This window comes from Felis catus, chromosome F1 (genome assembly GCF_018350175.1).
Source record: "Felis catus isolate Fca126 chromosome F1, F.catus_Fca126_mat1.0, whole genome shotgun sequence".
NCBI classification, from domain to species: domain Eukaryota; kingdom Metazoa; phylum Chordata; class Mammalia; order Carnivora; family Felidae; genus Felis; species Felis catus.
The window spans coordinates 42,515,294-42,536,890 of record NC_058384.1 but is presented as its reverse complement, the minus strand read 5'-3'; the positions used below and the strand labels follow the sequence as shown (position 1 = coordinate 42,536,890).

General features: G+C 53.1%; 1 protein-coding gene across 18 annotated transcripts in view; it reads left to right on the top strand.

Annotated features, from left to right (window-relative positions):
• The window catches only part of PLEKHA6 (pleckstrin homology domain containing A6), a 142,904-nt gene that overhangs the window by 26,229 nt on the left and 95,078 nt on the right, over positions 1-21,597 (top strand). Inside the window, exon 1 of one of the 18 annotated variants that reach the window (XM_019822049.3) lies at positions 3,971-4,091. The exons of the other annotated variants lie outside the window; for them this stretch is intronic. Within the exon in view, the coding sequence (XP_019677608.3) occupies positions 4,030-4,091 (62 nt within the window). The 5' untranslated portion in view covers positions 3,971-4,029. Of the gene's footprint in view, positions 1-3,970; positions 4,092-21,597 lie in introns of those variants that run through there. 18 annotated transcript variants of the gene reach the window in all.

The window sequence follows — 21,597 nt, the reverse complement described above, 5'->3', positions numbered from 1 at the left end:
TCACGGGCCGCGAGATCATGACCTGAGCCGAAGCTGGACGCTTAACCAACTGAGCTACCCAGGCGCCCCAGAAAGAGGTGTATAAAGCATGAATAGTCCATCTGTTGTCATTTGTTCGAGATTTTGGCTTTTCTTAAAAGGTAGTTTAGTGCAGTTGTCAAGATGGCAGTTATGGGGTGAAATTTGGGTTGAATCTGGACTCTCATTTACCAGCAATATGACCTTGACAGTGACTTAAAAAAAAAAAAAAAAACCTCTCTGTGCCTCAGTTTCTCCATCTGTAAAATGAAGATAACAACGTTACCTATTTCCTGGACTTCTTGTAAAGATAGGTGAAGTAGGGGCGCCTGGGTGGCGCAGTCGGTTAAGCGTCCGACTTCAGCCAGGTCACAATCTCGCGGTCCGTGAGTTCGAGCCCCGCGTCAGGCTCTGGGCTGATGGCTCGGAGCCTGGAGCCTGTTTCCGATTCTGTGTCTCCCTCTCTCTCTGCCCCTCGCCCGTTCATGCTCTGTCTCTCTCTGTCCCAAAAATAAATAAACGTTGAAAAAAAAATTAAAAAAAAAAAAAAAGATAGGTGAAGTCATGTATGCAGAGCAGGTAGAATCATGGCAAGCAGAGCGACACGTGTGTTTGCTATTATCATCTTACCGTTACTGGTTTGTGCGAAACACACACATACCTCAAGACAGTATCATGATCTCCCTCCTCCAAGCCCCCCAAGTCTCCTTGTCCTAGACTAAGTGCCCCCATGCCTCCAATGATCCCACTCCCTTTTTCAGGCTTTTCTGGAGCCTTACTGGGGTGTGGTCCCACCAGCACAGAGCGTGATGAGGCAGCCACACCCCATTCCCAGGATGATCCCCCGGGATGTCGCACTTCTGGGGACTTCTGGCAGGTACCCGGATGAAGGGGATTTGGCTCCTCTGGCGTCTTCTGCCAACGGGACACTCCACTGGAGCCCCCTCCCCGCTGCGTCCGTCTGTACTGATCAATCCCTCCTTATTCCTGTGAGCCCGATTTGCATTTCCCAAAGTAGCAATAAGAGAGAGTTGGGACACTGCCCGCCCGGGTTGTGGGAAGGATGCCCGTCTGGAATTTGAAGACATTAGATTCAAATCCTGGTCCAAACTAGAGGCTGTATGATTTGTAACAAGTCAATTCATATCCCTGAGGTTTTTGTTTCCCCATCTGAAAAAGGGGGTTTGTATCACTACCCGCGTAACTAGTTGATCGCTAGAAGAGTAACATACATGAAAGTGCTTTGTAAAACGCAGATAATTATACAAACGTCAGTTCGATGTGTGCATTTGAACAGAATATATCGGAAGGCGATGCTTTAGCTCAAAGGTCAGACCAGAGCCAAGGTGGGTTAGTAGGAAACGTGTGTTTAGGGCTGATGGTATTTAGGGTGACCGTCCAATCTGCCTCCCTCACTGAATTTAGTCTCTCTAGACGGTTGGTCCTGATGGAGTGGATTCAGGAAATAAGGTGGGGTATATCAATGCTGATCTGATACGCATTCATGGGTGCTCAGGCTTTACTCCTGCAGGGTCGAGGACCCCCTCCGTGGAGAAAGCGAGGTCCCTGTTTAGCTCTGACATCACCATATCCACCCCGTCTGGCTCATCATCCCCTGAAAACCTGAGTCCTTAACCGCAGGTCCCAATTTGCTTTTAATCGGCCCGATGCTTGCAATTAGCCTGTTAAGTTCACCCTGGCCCCTGGTGGTGAGGTCATTGTTCTGATTGTGCTGGGTTCCTGGGTCCTCATTGGCATCATTGGGCCCCCCAGAGACCACAAGCCTGCTAGCGTCGCCTAAAACTGTGACTGCCTGGAATGGAAGAGGTCACAGCGGGGAAGGAAAACCTGCTGTTGGAGAGGTGGGGTGGTGGGGTGGGGAGGTGCTGACAGGTGTAGCCTCATTGGCATCACAACCGAGGTCTAGAACCCAGGTTCCCTCCTTCTAATCCAATGCTCTTCCCCTTCCGAGCTTCGGTCTCCTCATCTCGAAAAGGGGAGTGATAATTCCTGCCCGGCCTGCAACACGGAGGTTCAACTGAGCTAACGTAGGAGGTGGGTACGGACATAAAGCCGTGCAACATGAAACTGCTTTATCACATCAGGTGTGAAAGCCTTTCGGAGTTGCACAAACAAGCTCGGCGTCCCTGGGTCCCCTGTCCCTTATCAGTCATTCCTCCTACTATCTGGTAGCTCCTGGTTCCTCCCCGCAAACCGTGGTTGATTTGAGGGCCTTGGCACATAGCAGGTGCTCAATAAATGTTGGTTGGTTATAGGAGCTTTGGATGGAAGAGAGTTTGGGCTCAAGGAAAGCTTTTGTTGGTATGTGGTGGGGGTTGGGGGGGGCATTTATTTCCTGTCCTCAGCCTTGCCCCTGGCTCCGCTGGACTGAGTTGCTTCAAGGCTAGAGATGGTCTTGAATTCGTCTTTGTCTTTGTGATGTTTCGCACAGAGCCAAGCACGTAGCAGTTATTTGGTAACTGCTTTTTTTTTTTTAATTTTTAAAATGTCTATTTATTTTTGAGAGAGAGAGAGAGAGAGACAGAGTGCGAGCCGGAGAGGGGCAGACAGAGAGGGAGACACAGAATCCAAAGCAGGATCCAGGCTCCTAGCTGTCAGCACAGAGCCCAAAGCGGGGCTCGAACTCACAAACTGGGAGATGGTGACCTGAGCCGAAGTCAGAGGCTTAACCGATGGAGCCCCTCAGGCGCCCTAGTAACTGCTTTTTGAATGAATGAATGATGGAATGAATGAGCGAGACAGAGTAAGGTGATAGAGCATGGCCCTGATAGTCAGATGAGCAGAATCTTAGAATCCTGGCCCTGCCGCTTTCTTGTTTACTGTATGCCCATTATGGACCAGGCAGGTACTAGGTTGCAAAAATGGATTTTTAAATTCACAGTCTAGTTAAGGGAGCAGACGTGTGAGCAAATAATTGTCCTGTATGCGATAGAGACATATGCTACATATGTTGGTGGCCAAGAAAGAAAGTGGTAGACTGTCCCTGGAGAGTCAGGAAAGGATTCCCAGGGAAGGGGTCTGAAGCTAGACCCCGGCAGCATCTCACTGGAACTATAGCCTCCTTCACAGAGGGGAGGGCGAAATGAAATGAAATAATGAGTGCACCATCTGACGCTGAATAATCGTTTAATAAATGAGAAAAAATGTCCCCTTGGAGCGGGTGATTGCTTTGTGGGGGAGGGGCAGGAGCCAGGAGCCGAAGGAATTTCCGAAGCTGACCCACAGAGCCGAACTGCTTAGTTCTGTCAGCTAATCGCTGTGCGACCTGGAACAAGTTCCCTGACTTCTCCAAGTCTCGGCTGCCCGAGCTGCAGGGTGGGGACCATGGGTGTGTTGTACGGGTCGGCGGAGGAACTTCACGCCCGAGGCCCCTAGAACGTGCCTGGCACGTAGTAAATGCTAGAACATAACAGCTCCCTTTTTATGGCCAATGTAATTCACGCAGAGGCTACGTCTACACGCAGACACGCACAGGTTGCATGCCCGTTGACTCCCAGATATGCTCAGAAAGGAAGGTGGGCGAAGGGGGCCAGGGTTAGGCCGAGGGACAGTGGCTGAGTCTGAGAAGGCCTCCAAACTCCCGTAGAAAAGGTTGCAGGGATGAGGCTAGGGCAATGGGGCGATGGGTGGGGGTGGAGGCCGGCTGGTGGCTGGTGCCTCCTAACTGCTGAGCTGGGGGACCCGCCTCAGGGAGACCAGGACGTGGTCCTGTGACAGCAGGAACTTAATTCCCTCAGGCACGTAGGCCCGGCCCCGGCCAGTCCTGCCGGCAACATCCCAGGGCTCTGTCGCCTGACTGGTCCCCTGACCTTCCACAGCAAGGCAGCCTGGCGGCCATGCTGGGTTGCCGTGGTAACTGGCAGCCTCCCAGCTGGGTTGCCTGGGTAACCAGTTAGCTGGTATTGGGGGAGGGGGAGGGGAGCTGGGGGGAATCGGCCTCAAAGAGGCAGAGAAGGACAAGGGCGGGACCAAGACGAAGACAAATCCCTGATGCCCCCAGCGCAGCCCTCTCCAGTCTCCCTCATGGGATTGGGAAAGCCCGAGAAAGGCAGGTAGGAAAGGATGTGTTGTTGCCTGCCGTGCAGGTGCGTGCGTGTGTGAGTGTGTGTGTTTTGTGGGATGACTCCTCTTGGCCAACGCAGGACATTGGGAAGATTTGATAGGGCCGGGCAGCATCTCCCAGGCAGTGAGATCCAGAGGGGAGGCCGTGGACCAGCCAAACCCCGATCTCAATCCTGGTCCCCCCGCCTCCTGGACGATGTCACCTCTTTGAGCTCTAGTTTCCTCATCTGTAAAATGGAGGTGCTAACACAGACCTCCAGGGACATTGTTTGGGACAGTGGCTGTCTCCGTCAATGGCGGCTTCCCGCTCTCCTCCCGTGCTGATTTTCCATTCCGTGAATGCTTTCCAGCCACCAAGGGCTTGTATCTGGGGCCCCTGCGGCAGGGGATGGGGGCGGGACGGTTGGAATCCTTGAGGACCCAGAGACGTGACTTTCACCCTCAAGAGTTTACCATCCCAATCTGCTGAGGGCTGGAAGCGAGTTTTTGTGAGTGGGAACGTCTGCAAGAAAGTTTTCAAAGTAAGGCCTAATTGGAAATTGTGACTGCGACCAGTAGAAATACCTTCTCCCGCAGAACCAGCCGACGCGTCTGTGTTACCCTGACTCTGTGTGGTGCACACCAGCTTCCTGTTAGATTTTCGTTTAGTCCGGCCTGTTTTGTTAAAAAAAAAAAAGCGTTGGCTCCTCAGGTTGATTTCAGGCCCACCGGCGGGTCACCCACTGCCTTCCGCGTGACAGGCGCTGAGAAACACGCTCCCTCAGGTGTGCGTGGGGCCTCGGGCTTCTCTCACCTTCTGGTTGGATCCTCACAGCTCCAGTCGGTGAGGTAACTGAAGCTCAGGGGCCGCGTGGCTTGCCCAAGCTCACAGATCAGCGGTTGCCGCACATGCGCTTTGCCCAGGGTCACAGAGCCAAGGCTTGACCCGGGGTCTCTGTGGCTCGGGTGCGTGAGGCACCCCTGAGTGTGCTGATCCCGCTGCGGTGAGAGGAGCTGGAGGGTTCTTCTTGGGGAGAAATTGGGATCTCAGTTCCGCCCGTTGGGCTCTCAACGCCCAAAAGGATCTGTCGCAGCCGCCTCGAGGAAACTGAGGGCCCGGAGCTGAGAGCAGAACTCTGCGCGCCTGGTCCGTTGTCACAGGGATGGGAGCGGCTGGGTGCTGAGGAGGGCTGTCGAGAGATGAGACTGAGTCTGAAGCAGCCTGGGTGCTCCCTCAGCATTTGCGAGGGGGTGAGTCTGGGAGGGCGGCGGGCGGCGGGGAGGGAGGCCTGGCTGAACAAGGAACTTTCCTGGTTACTGAGCTGGGCTGGGTAGGGCTGTGAGGGAAGATTCCGTGTCGGGGTCCTGGGGCCTAAAGTCCTCAGATTTTCTGACAGGAAAGACTTAAGCCAGTCCCCCGAGGAGCCAGCTTTTAATTGTCTCCCTCCTGTGCCGCCACAGAAATGATAGTCAGCAGGAGGCCTGCCAAGCGCGGACCTGACCGCCGAGTAGGTTCTGCTGAAGGAGGGCTTAGCACCAGGCGGCTGAGGCTGGGAGTGGCCGGAGAGGGGAGCGCACGAGGGGCTCTGGGATACTCAGGCAGAATCCTACCCGCCCCCCCCCCAAATATGTACTGTGATCAATCCAAGATAAGGCCCGCAATAAGAGTCAGGAGCAGGGGGCAGAATCCATACTGCTCGGTTCTGTTCTCAACCCTGCTGTGAGAATTTAGCCGCTCAGTCCCGCAGAACTTGGTTTCTCCATGTGTAGGGGCTCAGAAGATGGGTGCAGTTCAGTCCCTTCCCACCGCAGACTTTGCCCTTTGCAAACAGAAGTGCGGGCCAGGCATTTATAGCAGAGAGGCACTTCCTTTCCCTTCGGGTGTATTCCCTTTCCAGCTTCCACACGTCACTCCACTGCACAGAACGCTGCCCAACGCACCGGGTGCCCAAGAGGGGGCTGAGGGGTAGCGTGGTGGGGCCGGTGGCACAGGGCCTGCGGCTCTAGAGGCGACGGGGCGGGGGGCGCTTCGAGCTTGGCCTGTCTCTCTGGGCTGGCCTGTAATTTCTTCAGCACCCACTGATTTGAATGTCAACACTTCCAATGGTAAAAACGAGAACAGTCAGAGGTATCTTGTCCAGGCTCCTGATCTCAGGCTCTTGGTGCCTTTGTAACGGGTCAGGCCAGGCCGGTGGGTGTGTGACCAGGAATGCTGCTGGAAGTCGAGTGGGATGGAAGTTTCTGTCCGAGGCCGGGTGAACGGAGGCTGGGGAGATGGGTTCCCAGTAAGGAGAGTCAGTGGCTTGGGATCATACGAGGAGACTGTGCCTTGCTTGAAGATAAACTGATTCACACCGTGAAGCTGGAAGAGTATCCTATAGGTTCCCCCTTGTCGCTGTACCTGCACGTGCTGCACGGACCCAATAAACTATATACCATATTCCTTCTAGCTGGTCCAGGGTGACTTTTGGTGCCCTCTTTTTGTGAAGAACCTCCAGTTCTGAGGCAATGGCCACTTACTCAAGACCACGTTGAATGGTGGGGGGAGAATCAGAATTAGAATTTGTGGCTGTTGCCACATTTCCTGCCCGAGCCCTCTCCTTACCCCTCGTGTGACCCAGGTTTGAAGGCAAATACATTAGCAGTGAGATCATGGAGATGGGGGGAGGGGTAGCTTGTGATTATTCTTTTGGCTCCATTTTGTCATGGCACCCCCCCAACAGTCATGGCTCTTTCGTGGCTACTCAGGGCCGCCCGGCTGGCCTCCTCTCCCTAGGGCCCCAGACCCTGTGTCCTGGGAGAGGTGGGGGGGGGGGGGCTGCCACTACCTGGGGCAGTGGGGTGGGGGGTGGTGTGCATGTGTTATTAGCATGTTCATGTGCATATAGGGAGGGACCGTTGGCCGCTCCTGGTCTGACCAAGGGGCCCTTCAGATCATGCAGAAAGCAAGCCACCAAACTGCTGAGGCAGAGGCTTGGAGGCTGAGCTGGGCTGGAGGGGGAATGAGAGAGTGCCGGTCCTTACCACTCCCTCCTCCACACACAGCCGAAGGGGGGTGGGGGGTTGTTACCTAACGGAGCCAGTTCCTCCAGCAGTCATACATGGCTTCCTTTTGTGGCACAGGCCTTGTCTGAGTCCAGAAACCCTCTGTCCTCATTCAGGCCCAACCTAACCCTCCAGCAGCAGCCTGCAAAGTGGGCTTGACCCGTTCCTTTCTTTTCCCCTGTCTGCTGCTCCCGAATGTTTCCACCCGGCCCCGGTATCCTTATCACGGGGCTCACTTTGTGGGACCACTGGCTCTGTAGGACTTGTACTGTGGGTGAGCTGGACCACGGGCAGAGCGCATACAGGCTTTGATGGGGGGATAAACAGGGAGACCCCGCAGACCCGCCTCGGGGCGGCAGATCCCCCATGGGACAAAAGCAGGAAGACGAAGGAGAGACCAAGAGCTCTGGGGGAACAGATGGAGAGTGTGTGCCTTTCGATGGGCCGCCTCCGGCCAGCTGTTCTGGAGGCCCAGCAGGTGAGCCACAGCGACCCAGAGAGCGCCCAGACCCCAGAAAAGACTTTGTTGGATCTGAACGGGAAGCATCTCGGTTGGGCCCGGTGTCTTCCAAATCTGGTGTTGTCAGGACCAAGGCCAAGTTATCAACACTTACACTTATTAAGTTATATGTATTTTTAAAGTGTCTTTTATTGGTTGAAACAGCCAGTTGGAAAGAGAAGTGGTTCTGAAATGTTGTCATTCACATATGTCCTTCCCTCTGATAAATTTGTGTCTCCCCACGGCGATTAGCACGGTGCCGTGAACTAGCGAGTACTCGATCGTACCTTCCCCCACCTTCCCCGGGCATATGTTTGGAGATGTGGCAACTTGCAAGGCAAGATGCGAAGCTGCTCTCAGCCCAAATCTTTGGGTGGGCTGAGACCTCAGATCTCTCCACTTTCTGGCTCAGAGCCGGATCGCTGTCTCCCAGCCATCGGCCGAAGGATTTGTAGGTAGAGTTTGACGCTATCTTTTGCATCCTTCTCTGCGTTTCTCCTTGGACGCATGGCTTTGTCCCTCGTGCTGGGGCGCTCAGATGATGCAGATAAGGTGCTGGCCCACAGTTTAGTTTGGGTTAGGCAGTGCTGAGCCTCTTTCCTTCTTTTTGAGGATGCCTGTGTATTTGTAATATTTCTTCGAGAAGGAGCAAGCTCTTTTCAGCCAGCTTAGAGGAGTTCATCACTCCCGCAAGGACCTTGCAGGCTGACAAGTCAGGGGAAGGGGACGGCAGCAGAAGCTCATTTGCATATTTCCCACAAGCCTTCCTTTGGCGCAATTTCTCAGCCATCCTGTCATTTTTCTCTCCGTCACATGCGCCAGAATCTGTGGGCAGGTCCAGGCTAAATGTAGCTCATTATAAACACTGTACTCGGGTGTCAGAGTCTGTTTTTTCTAGACCGGGAGACCCAGACAGGAGAGCGACCCGGAGTCTCAGCTTTGGAAGCAACCTTTCGTTTGGTCCAGCCCTCCTCCCAGCTAGCAGTCACCTTCCCAGACACACGATCACTGTATTCCCCAGTGCCTAGGAGCACTCCCGCGTGAAGCAGCCTGGGGCCCTGGTAGACGGCTCCAACGTGTAGCCTTCCTTAATGCTGATCTCAAGTCGGTCTTCTACCCTTTGGTAAACTTGTCTCGATCCTTTGGTTTCAAGAGTCAGGCAAGTGTGGAGAGACATGAGGACACAGGAGGAAAAACCTAGGCTCCGGGGTCCTCTGCCTCGGCCCGCACTTGACTTCACGCTCGCCAGCTGTGTGACCCTGCTTGTAATCCTAACCTCTCTGAGCCTTAGTTTTATGCACCTGTACAGTAAGACTAGTGATGGCACTTCCCTCATAGGGTTGTTGAGAGGACTGAGCCAATTATCACATGTAAAAAGCTTAGAACAGGGCCTGGCAACTGGAAGTCACTTGGCACATGGTAGCTTTCATTCTCTTAAAATAAACTGTCTCGAATTGAACACAATACTCCAGATAGGGTCTATTCAACAGGCCCCCGATGCCCCCTACTTGACAATCTATTTCTATGACCTCAGACTAAGTTTGTGAGTCACTGCTGTTTAAGTTGAGCTCACTGTGCTGGAGTCCTCAGGTTATTTTCCCGTGGACAGCTGTTCAGACCTCCTCTCTCCTACACAAATGATGTGATGTGTGAGTTAGCGGGAAGGTCTTTTCTCTCTCACTGGGTCACTTCTACTCTTCTCCGTTCATCCCGATGCACTTGCTTATCAACTGAGCTGAGCGTGTACGGTCGGGGCCTTCCTTACCTCCAAATCCAGCTCTGACACTTCCCAGGCCTACAGGGCAAGGGACACAGGTGCCCCAGGCATATCCAGAAGGCCTGGTTTCAAGGCAAACCTCTGAGGCCCTCCAAATCTTTGCTCTTCATGAACCAGCAGCGTCGACATCACCTGAGAGTTTGTTAAAAATGTGGAATCTCAGGCCTCACTTCCAACCTACTGAATCAGAATCTGTGTTTGGCAGGATCTCCCGGGCGACTCATACGTACATTGAAATTTGCAAAGTACTGCCCTGCATCACTCAGCTTGGGGTAGGAAGGAGGGTCGGCGGGGGGAAGAATCCTGTCTTCCAAGATCTCACAATGAGTCCTACTGACCAGGCTCCTAGGGACAGACATAAAACTATTTCTAAGATAGTTGATCACAAACCGTCCGCGTTCTCTGTCTGCCTCTTGGCATGCCAATAATACGGTTTTTCTAAAACACTCATGCACTTTAGGAAAACATAGATTGTGCACTTCCCCCATTTTCTTAGTAACATGCTCTTGAGCATACGGGCTTGTATGTACAGTTAGAATCTTGTTGATGTTACATGTGGGGTTTTACATTTATGAGCTATTATTGTTTTGTTGACGTGAGGCCCTTATTCCAGTATATGGAATGCTGATTCTGCCATAGGTGCGTTAGCCGCCCAGCCCGGCTTTCTCAATAGCAAATCTGGTAGCCTCGCCTTCTGAGGCTTTGTGCCAACCGTGGATGAACACGTGGAACACAACAGGATCGCAACAGACCTCTGTGGCACACCATCAGAGACTCATCCCTTGCCTGGGCCTGGGCCACCACCTCATCAAGTTGGTCTATGGTGGTTCCCAGGCATTAGTATTTTAAAAGCTCTCTGGGTGGGGCGCCCGGGTGGTTCAGTCAGTTAAGTGTCCAACTCAGGTCACCATCTCGCAGTTTGTGAGTTCGAGCCCCACGTCGGGCTCTGTGCTGACAGCTCAGAGCCTGGAGCCTGTTTCAGATTCTGTGTCTCCCTTTCTCTCTGCCCCTCCCCTGCTTGCACTCTCTCTCTCTCTTTCTCAAAAATAAATGAACATTAAAAAAAAAATAGGGGCGCCTGTTTGGCTGAGTCAGTTAAGCGCCCGACTTTGGCTCAGGTCATGATCTTGTGGCTTGTGAGTTTGAGCCCCATGTCGGGCTCTGTGCTGACAGCTCGGAGCCTGGAGCTTGCTTCGGATTCTGTGTCTCCCTCTCTCTTTCTGCCCCTGCCCCGCTCATGCTCGCTCACTCTCTCTCAAAAATAAATAAACACTAAAAATAAAAAAAATAATAAAAGCTCTCTGGGTAATTCTGGTGTGAAGGCAGGATTGAGAACCGCTGGGCCAGATTACCTCTGACATGCATGCTCCTCCCCTCTGACCTCAGCCCCTGATGCCTGGTAGGCATCTTCTGGGGGCTCTGGTCCCAAGCCTGAGGTCTGCTGGCTAAGGTCCATGGAGAGAGGGCCTGGCTGGCTGGCTGTAGCACAGTGGCCGGGCACTGGGCATGCCATGCAGGACTACAGGGCACTCTTGTCTTCCCCAAATCCCTGGGAGAGGACGTGGGGTGGCTGCTGTCAGCCACGTGCTCTCCTGCCCTTCTCGGGACAAAAGGATCATCTTTGACTTCTCTGATGTGAGCTTCTTTCCTGTGTTTCTGAGCTTGCGGTGTAAGAATAGCCAAAGGCCAGCGTAAGTCAGTTTCAGCCTAAGTCAGTCAAGATGGCTCCCTGCTTGCTTCCTCTCTGTGCCCCGCGTTTCTGTCCTCCTCTGTCACTCAGGAGGTGACAGCACCTCTGAGCCTTCTCTTGCAGCTCTTTCCCCACCCCCACCCCACCCCCACCCCCCACAGGCCCAGGGCTGCCCCATGTGGGAGCTGCAGCAGCTCCCAGGAACCTTTGCTCACAGACACACGAATGCACGCAGACCCCCCTGACTTGGCACTGGGGGTTCGGAGCACCTGCTTACCCAGCTGGCTCATCTGGGGCAAGACCGGCTTCTACCCCGGGGCTCAGGATGTTGCTGTGAGCATCCCTTCCCTGCTTCTGCGGTAGGAGCGTGTCCAAGATCTGTGTTATCTCGTCCTGTCCCCTTCCTCCCCACAGTCGCCGCTGGGTCCCCAAGTGTCTCTGCAGTGGGCTCGTTAATTGGCGCTTCAGCTGGCTGATTGACTCTAATGCGGGTGAACATTTATTTACCCCAGCAGCCGCCTCTCAGACAGCCGTTAATTGCAGGCACGAGAGAGACAATAATTATGGGATAATGGGTGGCTTTTGTGTGAGTCCTTCTCCTTGCACTGAGTCAGCAAACACGAGGGTTTGTTTCCTAACATTCAGCTACCCTGCTGAGGAGATGCCGCAGCCGGGTCACTCCACCCCTGTCACATCCAGGGGCCTCCCCTCAACCTGGGGTTTTGTCCCCGGGTGACAGAGAGCATGTCCCTGTCTGCAAAATGTCGCCTCCTAATTCCCACGCAGTCGTGACCCCGTTTTTAGGATTTGTGAGGTTGAATTGGTGCCTTTTTGGAAAACCACACCTGTTTTTTCGAAAAGGGTATAAGGGAATGCTAGAATGTATGCCTTATTCCACTGGTCCTTCCTCGTCTCTGTTAGTATTTCACAGTTGTAGTTAGCGTGTGGCCATCGTCCTGTGTCACGCGTTGTTTTGTGTGTCACGTTACTTTGCACAGATACTTCCAGGTATGCCAATGGCCCATACGTTTGCCATTTTAAATAGCTATAAATAATTCCGTCAGGTTACTTCATTACTGGAGCGCTCTCCTCTTATTACTGGGAATTTGGGTTGTTTCCAATTTGTTGCTCTTATGAATAGCTGTGCCATGAACATCTTTATATGTTACTGATTTTTTCCCCCCAGCTATTTCCCAGCGGGGTGAAGTGAATTATGACTCATATAGATCTGGCACGGTGCTGAGAAGAGCTGAGGTGGGGAGGGAGCTGGAGTCTGGGGGGCGGGGCAGGGGGTGTTCAACTGGTTCCCTCCCTTCCTTGGCCCAAAGTACAGTTCCTCCGCGCCTCTGTCTCATCCACCTCTAGTGTGACCCTGGCTCCAACTTGCCCAGTGACAGCCCAAGTTAGTGAAATAGAGGCCTCGTCCTCTGGTTCGCTATTGATCACCCCAAAATGTAGTGGCTTAGAGCAGTAATGTATTGTTACCTCTCAGGGTTCTCTGGGTTACCGGGCTCAGCGGGGGCTTGCCTGGGTGTCTCCTGCCCTTGTAGTCATCTGAAGGCTGGACTGGGCCAGACAGGCAAGGTGGCTTCTTACCCGGCTGTCATTGGTGCCAGGGGGATTCAGGAGAGGGAGAGGTCACTTCTGGCTGAGGCCATGAGGCCAGACCCCATGGAAGGCGTGTGTGTGTGTGTGTGTGTGTGTGTGTGTGTGTGTGTGTGAGTCTGGGGCTGTTAACAGAGCACCTACATGTAGCCTCTTCCCGTGGCCTGGACTTGCCTTGGGGACGTGGCAGCTGGTTCCAAGAGGCTGAGTGTCCCGGGGGAGACTATTCCAAGAGATCCACGTGGAAGCTTCAGGCTTTTTTTTTTCTTTTCAACCTTCTTTCTTTTGTTTTCTTTATTTATCTTTTAAAAGAATTTTTTTAATGTTTTTATTTATTTTTGAAGGAGAGAGAGACCGAGCGTGAGCAGGGGAGGAGCAGAGAGAGAGGGAGACATAGAATTTGAAGCAGGCTCCAGGCTCTGAGCTGTCAGCACAGAGCCCGATGCGAGGCTCAAACTCACAAACCGTGAGATCATGACCTGAGCCGAAGTTGGACGCTCAGCCGACTGAGCCACCCAGGCGCCCCTTCTTTATTTATATTAAAGTTTATTTATTTTGAGAGAGAGAGAGAGAGCATGAGCAGGGGTGGGACAGAGGGAGAGGGAGAGAGAGAGAGAGAGAGAGAGAGAGAGAGAGAGAGAATCTCAAGCGGGTTCCGTGCTGTCAGTTCCCATCTCAGGAATCATGAGATCATGACCTGAGACGAAATCAAGAGTCTGCCGCTCAAGCCCAACCGACTGAGCCACCCAGGCGCCCCAGAAACTGTTTTCTTAAAGTAATCTGTACACCTAACGTGCGGCTCGAACTCACAACCCCGAGATTGAGAATCACATATGCTCCACTGACTGAGCCAGCCAGGCGCCCCTTGGGGTTTCTTATGCCCAAGCCTCAGAATTCACACAACCCCACTTCTGTTACATTCTGTGGGTCCAACCGAGAGCCCAATCCTGCCCTGATGCCCAGGGACTCCACCTCTCAGGAGAGGACCAGCAGAGAATTTGCATCACCTTTGTTCCTCCCGCCCTGGAAAGAAAACTATTGGTCTCTCATGAATCCCCTGCGTAGCTGCCTCTGGAGTGGCGGTAAGAACCCCACCCCTTCATTTCTATTCCAAATCCAGCCCTTCACTTGGTGTGGAAGCCATGTGACCTCTTCTCAGAACCTTCCTGAGGCCCCCACAGAAGTCCTAGCTCTCTTCCTGCATCTGGCCTCCCTCCCCCTTTCTAGTCTTTGGTCGCACTGTCTCACACAGCTCTCAGCATATCCTGGTACTCTGTTACTTATGGGCTTGGCTTGCTAGGTTGTAAACTCCTGCTTGAAGGCAGGCACTCTGTCCTTGTTCATCTCCACACCTACCCTCAAGACCTAGCGACGCCCCTGGCATGAAAAGGGGCCTCCATAAATTCTCTTTCCTTCCCCCTTTTCACACATTGGACACTCCACTGTCTGTTGAATGGACGACTCGATTATCTTATTGAAAGGCAGGGGGCGGGGAGGAGGACAAACATTTGCTGAACACTCAGTGTGTGCACTTACCGGCACTGGCTAGGAGCTTATGCTTACAAATTGTCTTAATTTTTATAGCAAGCTGGGAAGGACGTGGTAGTATCCCTGTTTTGCAGATGATGAAGGTGCGGTGGGGAGATGTTATGTGGTGTGTCCAAGGTGACATCGTTGGGTCTCATGATTAAAAAGTTGTAGAGCCGTGGGGCACCTGCGTGGCTCAGGAGGTTGGGCGTCCGACTTGGGCTCAGGTCATGATCTCACGGTCCGTGGGTTCGAGCCCCGTGTCGGGCTCTGTGCTGACAGCTCAGAGCCTGGAACCTGCCTTGGATTCTGTGTCTCCTTCTCTCTCTGCCCCTCCCCTGCTCAAGCTCTGTCTCCGTCTCTCTCAAAAATAAATAAACGTTAAAAAAAAATTTTTTTTTTAAGTTGTAGAGCTGCGATTGAAACCTAGGTCCTTGGGAACTTTGGGCAAGTCTTCTCTCCTGGACCCTTAACCTCTTGGAAGCTCAGTTTCATCATCTGGAAAATGGGGTGGACAATAGTTGTTTGTCATTTGGACGGAAGGAAGTAAGACCTGTAGAATATCCTGTGCTCGGTGTAGAGCAGGCACATATTCCACGTTACCCATCGCAGTGTAACTTCTTGTTCTCAAGGGTTTGGCAAACACTATACATTTGGGATGGCTTTCTGGCCAGTGACGGTTGATGGAGCTGCCCCGCTAGGTCTCCGGGTGTGTGCGTTGTTCACCGACACAACGCATAATCACTCTGGTACACGCTTCCAGATTACATCCTTCCCTCCCCGTGGAGCACGCTCAGAGCCCTTTCCCGTGGACTGTCCTCCAGCGGGCAGCCTCTCACCTTCTTTCTAATCGCCCTGCAGACGGCCAGGACCCAGTCACCCAGGTGGCCTCCCTTAACCACAGCCAGACCTGGGGAGCCCATCTTCCCCCATTAATTGCTTTTGTTTGCTCCTTGAAAATGAATTCCAACAAGGACACGTTCATTCTCTTTCTTTTTCCTCGTCCTCATTCTCGCTTGCTCCCCTCACCTCTCCGCTCTGATTCCATTTGGGGGTCTCTCTCGGTCTCACCACACGCAAGGACCCTGTTCAGGATGAGTGTGCAGTGGGAGCATTCCACCGGATGAGTTATGATATGGCCTGGAGAGGAGACTACGGCACTGGGAAGGGGGTTTCGTGGTAGAGCTAGGGACAGCAGTAATTTACGTCTTTCCTTTCCTGATGCCCTTCCCTCTCACTGCTTTGGCTCTGGCCTCATCATTCTCTGGCTCGAGATGCTGCCTGGGAAGGGAGAGCTGGCTAGTCTCGGCGTCCGTTAGTCTGGTCTGGTCCTCTGTCCCTTCATTCCAAGGCCAGGCCTCTCTTCCACTCCCCTGCCTGGCTACTGATGTATACCATGGAGTGGCCAGAATCACAGAAGGCAGAGGGGGTTGGATTTTTTTTTTTTTTTCCTTAACTCTTCTCACACCCTTCCCTCCAAAGATCCAAACTGAAAAGTCTGGGAGTCCAGAAAGACGTGAGCTTCTTAGAATTCTTTCCTCCTAGCGCTGGTCATTTGGGAGAGCAGCATACTCAGGGGAGGTGAAATGGAATCCACCCCAGCAAACCGCCTGCCAGGAGCCATGGAGGAAGCCTCTCCAGACCCCACTCTCTTCGTCTCTCTGGTCCAGCATCAGCAGGGGCTCCTCTCAGACCGTTGCTAGCTTTTGTGATTCTGTTCCAGTCTGATTCTGTTCCTGGACGCCTGGAGTCCCACAAATCTTCGAGCGCAGAAAAGCATTTCCTGCACCCATGAGGGTTTGCAAATGTATGTCCTTCATGCTGACAAGCCCACGGTGGGGAGAAGTAGAGGGAAGAAAGTAGAGCTACGTGTAAGCTGGTCCGCTGGTGATTCTGCGAAAACACTTTGCAACACACGCACGTGCACGCACACACGTGCCCCTTCCTTGGGGTCTGGCCTGATGGCCCTAGCCGGAAATGACCTCTCTTCCCACTGAATTCCTCTGGCATCAATGACTCAGAACACTTAACAGAAAATCTATGGGTTTTTTTTTAAGTTTATTTATTTATTTTTGAGAGAGAGGGAGAGATTGAGAGAGAATGTGCAGAGTGAGAGGGAGAAAGAGAGAGAGAGAGAGAGAGAGAGAGAATCCCAAGCAGGCTCCACGCTGTCAGTGAGAAACCTGATGTGTGGCTCAAACTCACAAAACATGAGATCACGACCTGAGCCGAAATTGAGAGTCGGATGCTTCACCAACTGAGCCACCCAAAGCTGTGCTTTTAGGGGCACCCGGGTGACTCGGTTGGTTGAGCGTCCAACTTCGGCTCCGTGCGTGACCCCACGGTTATGTGAGCTCAGGCCCCGTGTCGGGCTTTGCACTAGCAGCGAAGAGCCTGCTTCAGATCCTCCCTCTCCCTCTCGCTCTCTGCCCCTCCCCCACTCACAGTCTCTAAGAGAAATAAACATTTTTTTAAAAATCTACGCTTTTGGTTGTAGGGTAGTTTGGTTGTAGGGTAGTAGGGCTGTAGGGTAGTTGTAGGGTAGTTGGACTAATACATTGCGGATGGATGGTAGAAGGCCTTGTATTTTGAGCTAGGAAGTGTATCCTCTATCCCGTAGGCATGGAGATACGATGAAGGCCCGTGAGTCAGGGCGTGGTAGAATCAGCATCTGGAGAGAGCAGGGAGACAAATTCAGGAGCACACGTTCATCTCCAGGGCAGTGGGACTGGGGATAACATGGTTCAGGCAGGTCGCTGGGTCATGTTTAATCTCTACTCATGTATACTCATGTTTAATTTAGACTATATCATGGACAGGGAAGATTGATTGGTTATGGGGCTTTCTTTTTTTTTTTTTTTTAATGAGTATTCATTTTTTTCCATTTGAATCCAAGTTAGTTAACAGGTACTGTAATAATGATTTCAGGAATAGATTCAGTGATTCATCCCTTACCTATAATACACAGCGCTCATCTGAACAAGTGTCCTCCTTAATGCCCATCCCCCATTTAGCCCATCGCCCCACCCAACACCCCTCCAGCGACCCTCAGTTAGTTCTCCGTATTTAAGAGTCTCTTATGGTTTGTCTCCCTCTCTGTTTTTATCTTATTTTTGCTTCCCTTCCCTTATGTTCATCTGTTTTGTTTCTTCAGTTCCATATATGAGTGAAGTCATGTGAGATTTGTCTTTGTCTGACTTATTTCGCTTAGCATAATTCACTCTAGTTTCATCCATGTTGTTGCAGGTAATGGGGGTTTCTGATGACATACTCAGAGCTATTTCAGGGGCTCAGGAGGTGAGGGTGGGAATCCAAGACCTAGGGTAAATCTTCAGGGATAGAGTTGAGTTGGTGACTGGAGGCAGAAGCATTATGGGTAGGGCGTAGGGGACCAGATGAAGGATTAGGTGGCATGACCCCTTAGAAAGCCCTGCCTGACACTAGAGAAGTTTACATTGAATCATCCCCATATGTGAGGGCTTTTGCCCTGGAACACCTTAGAGGTACCTCTTGGCTGAGGCCAGGTGACAGAGGACTGTGGTGGAACGGTGGCCATGGTGCGGGTCGAGGGAGGATTGAAGGCAGGTACAGATGTCATATTGGCCCCATGACCCCCATTACATGCTCAGAATAGATGGCCTTTCCATTCTCCCTGGGGGCTCAGCCCTTACTGCCCAGATAGAAAAGGGGGAGGAGGGAATGACATGGCTCCTTGTCTATCAGCTTTCTCTCAAGGTCACTTCTGTCTTCCCTCGTCGAAACTGGCACCGTATTCCTGGCACTGCCGTCCCTGGAGCTGCGATCCCCAGTCGCTCTGGCAGAGAGCAGAGAAGGGTGTAGCTGCCTATTGAAGCTTCAAAGATGCACTTGAGAGATGGGCTCGTCCTCCAGACTGTCCCCTAATCCTGAAAAATAGCCTTCCCCCACCCCCTCTTGCCAAGAGAGGCCTTCTCTAGAGCCTTTCTCGGGTCGGGGAGGAAGGGAAGGACTCCGTTCAAGGGGCCCAGCCTGGGTGTCTGTACATTGAGGGGAGTTGTCTGCATGCTGGGCAGAGGCCAAGCTAAACACCCCCCTACCAGCTGCCCCAGCCATCCTGTTTTCCTGGCCTGGCTGGGAATGGGGGCTGGGGGTGGGCCGTAGGTTAACCCTTGAGAGGCCAAGGGGAAGGAAGGAGTCCAGGGGGGCGGTGTCTCTGTCTGATTCCTAGATAGGTGGTCTCATCAAGACCCAGTCCAGAGCCGGCCTCCGGTGGTGATCTTACGAGGAGTGTCAGTGTGTTTCATAGATAGTTACAGAAGTTCTTCGGGTGGTCAGGGTCTTTGAGTCGCGCCTTTTCTCGGCACAGAGTTGGAAGAGTTCACTGAGCAGGATGAAAGGGAGTTTTGTTCCCACCCACCTTGTGGCCTGCCCCACCTGACTCCGCCCTCTGAGCTGGGGGTTTGTGTTAGCCTCGCTGTTTGTCCTGGTCTCCTGTCTGGGAGCAGGCTTGCTTGGGGGGAGCGTTTTCAGGGTCCCCAGGGTGCAACATGTCTAGTCCATTCTGCCTGCTTCCCCGCGTGCTTCCAGGGAAGGTTCTGAATTCTCTTCCTTCCCCTGCTCCTGTCTGGACATTGGCACTTCCATAAGATGTATAACTTCAGCTCACGTACTATCTGCCGAGCCCCAATTGTTTATCGGCTGAGGACCCAGACCAGTAACATAAGGCTTCTTTGGGTTCTGTGAAGGCACAGTGAAAAATAGTCAACGTGTGTAAAAAGCCCTGCAAATGTCAGAGATTATTATTATTTTTTTAAATGTTTATTTTCGAGAGTGTGTGTGTGCAAGCAAGGGAGGGGCAGTGACGGGGGGGGGGGGGGGGCGGGGACAGAGGATCTCCAGGCTGACAGCAGCGAGCCTGATACGGGGCTCGAACTCACGAACTGTGAGATCATGACCTGGGCTGAAGTCGGACACTTACGCCACTGAGCCACCCGGGCTCCTCTTGGGGATTATTATTAATGTTATGACTCACAGGAGAGGCTGAGAAGCCCTGCTGGCCCACAGCTGCCTCCCCGTGGGAGTGAAGGAGAAGGAGCCATGTGGTGGGACTTCCGTGCTCCTCTGAGTTGGGCCAAGCCCTGGATGGGGAGAGAAACCCCAGTCATCCCATAGATACAAATCCTAGGCCCAGATCACGCCTCCCCGCCCTGTCCCTTCTTTCCTCTTCTTCCTCACTCCTCCTCCTCCTGGCCAGCCTGTCCCACTTCCCTCTGATGGAGCTGGGGGCGCCTCGGCTCTCCCGGGCAGGGGGACCGGTCGGTCCTCTGCCTTATCCTTACTGGGGCTGGCTTGCAGAGCCTGGCAGAAACCTGCCTCCTCCTTCCTAGGTGTGGCAGGAACTCTCCTTTATGGGAATGATACCTTGCGTTTATAGAGCGGCGCTTCCTCCGGGAGCCCAGAGCACTTCTTCCGTGCACGCTCCCCACGCTCTGGAGGTGGAGGCTGAGAGAGAGGATCGTCGCAGCAGCTCGGGGACTGACACTCAGCGGTGTGCAACGGCTTGCCTTGGGTGGTGCAGCCAGCAAGTGGCAGAGCCCGGATCTGAGTTTCAGAGTCAGGGCTGCCCCAGGATTAGTGGGAGGGCCCCAGAGCGTCAGTGAGGGTTTTGTGGGGCCACTGCCTCTGTGCCTGAAGGGTCAGTGTTCACCGCCACCCCCCCCCGCCGCCCCCCATCGATGCCTGCTTGCCCCCTGGCTTTGGTGTGGGTTGACACCCAGGTAACCTTGGGCCTTGTGGCCCCTGAAGGTCAGTGAGAGTGAGGAGGTGGGAGGCGGTCACCTTGTGACCGCCCAGCATGGGCATGAATATGGAACAGGCACCCTGGATGAATACTAAGTGAACCCTGGGTCCCCTTCAGCAGTGTGCCCCCAAGGGCTCCGGGCTGGCTCCTCCGGCTCCCTTGATTGGCCCCTCGGTCTGAGGTGGAGCCTCCCTTCTGGCACTCCGCCCTCAGGAGGCAGGTGGATCAGTCCACTTGTATCTCTTCCAGGAGCAGGCAGCTAGCAGGTAGGAAAGGGACCTTCTGGGCCATGTGGTGAGTCCGGGAGCTGCCTCCCACACACTCTTCCTGGGCTGGGAAGGGCTGGGAACTCCCCCTGGGAACACTGGGCTGGAAACACAGTGGCTGGGGCCACTGGAGGTGCGGGACTGTGGGAGCAGGGGTGGGTGGTTGGGTGACTGGTGACCCGGATTATATGTTCCTGGGGGCCTCTGGAACCTTCCCTGCTCCATCTTTTCTCCCTCAATCCCTACTGCTGCTTTCTCCTTCTTTCTTTCTCCTTCTCTCTAATCTTTCTCTGACTCAGTTATTTCCTCGGCAGATTTGAGCCCTGGAATGTGCCAGGTCTGGTGCTCTCCCCGTGTCCTTCTGCCCTTCCCGAGGACTTCTCCAGGCACCCGGTACCTTCTCTCCCTCTCCTTTCTGAATTCTCCCTCCCTTTCCCCCTCCATCTTCTCTCTCTCCCCTTGAGCCCTGTGATCAGAAGCACCAGGAAGTGCTAAGGGAAGGACCATCGTAGGAGGTAGCTGTTTGCCTAAGGCGGGGTTGGCTGCAGCCTGGGCCCCTGGGCTGGGCTGGGCTGGGCTTCAGCACTGGCTTGGGTGCTTGGCTCTTCTGGGGCCTTCCTTCCCATACCTTCTTCCTTCTCCCCTCCTCCCCTTCTCTACTCTGGCATCCCCTGGGGGCAGAAAGGCAAGAAAGCATTTGCCCCAGCCGTCACAGATGCTGCTTTGTAGAGATGCTACTTCTTTTCCAGACCCCAGGGGAGTGGGAGGCTGAATTCAATATGGGATTGGAAAAACTCTTAGTTTTCAGGTCCGGCCCAAGGGGGTCTGGGGAGGAGGGGAAGTGCTGAATTTTGCCTCTGAAGATTGAGTGTGGCTCCTCCCCTACCTTGTGGTAGAACCTTGAGAGGGTTGCTTTCTTCTACGTAGTAATGGCCCTACCCCTGTCCAAGGATCTGGCCGTAGAAGATGAGGTGTAGTGTATTCAGTAGTGTACAATAATCTCCAAGTACCCAAGCTCCAGTGTTTCTGCACTCAGCTCACGGCCCGTCTCGTATCAGACATCCCTCCAGTTCCTTCTAACCTTCTGATTATTTTACGTAAATCCTACTCAGTCTATCATTTCATCTGTAAAGATAGAGACTCTTTTTGTTTTGTTTTGTTTTATTTCTTTATTGTTTAAAAATTTATTTATTTAACTTCAAGACAGTTAACACACCACATAGCAAAAAGATGGGGACTCTTAAAGAGATATATCATTATCACAGCTAAACAGAAATAACAATGCCGTAATGTGATAAAATACCTAGTTGGTGTTCATAGTGTTCTGAT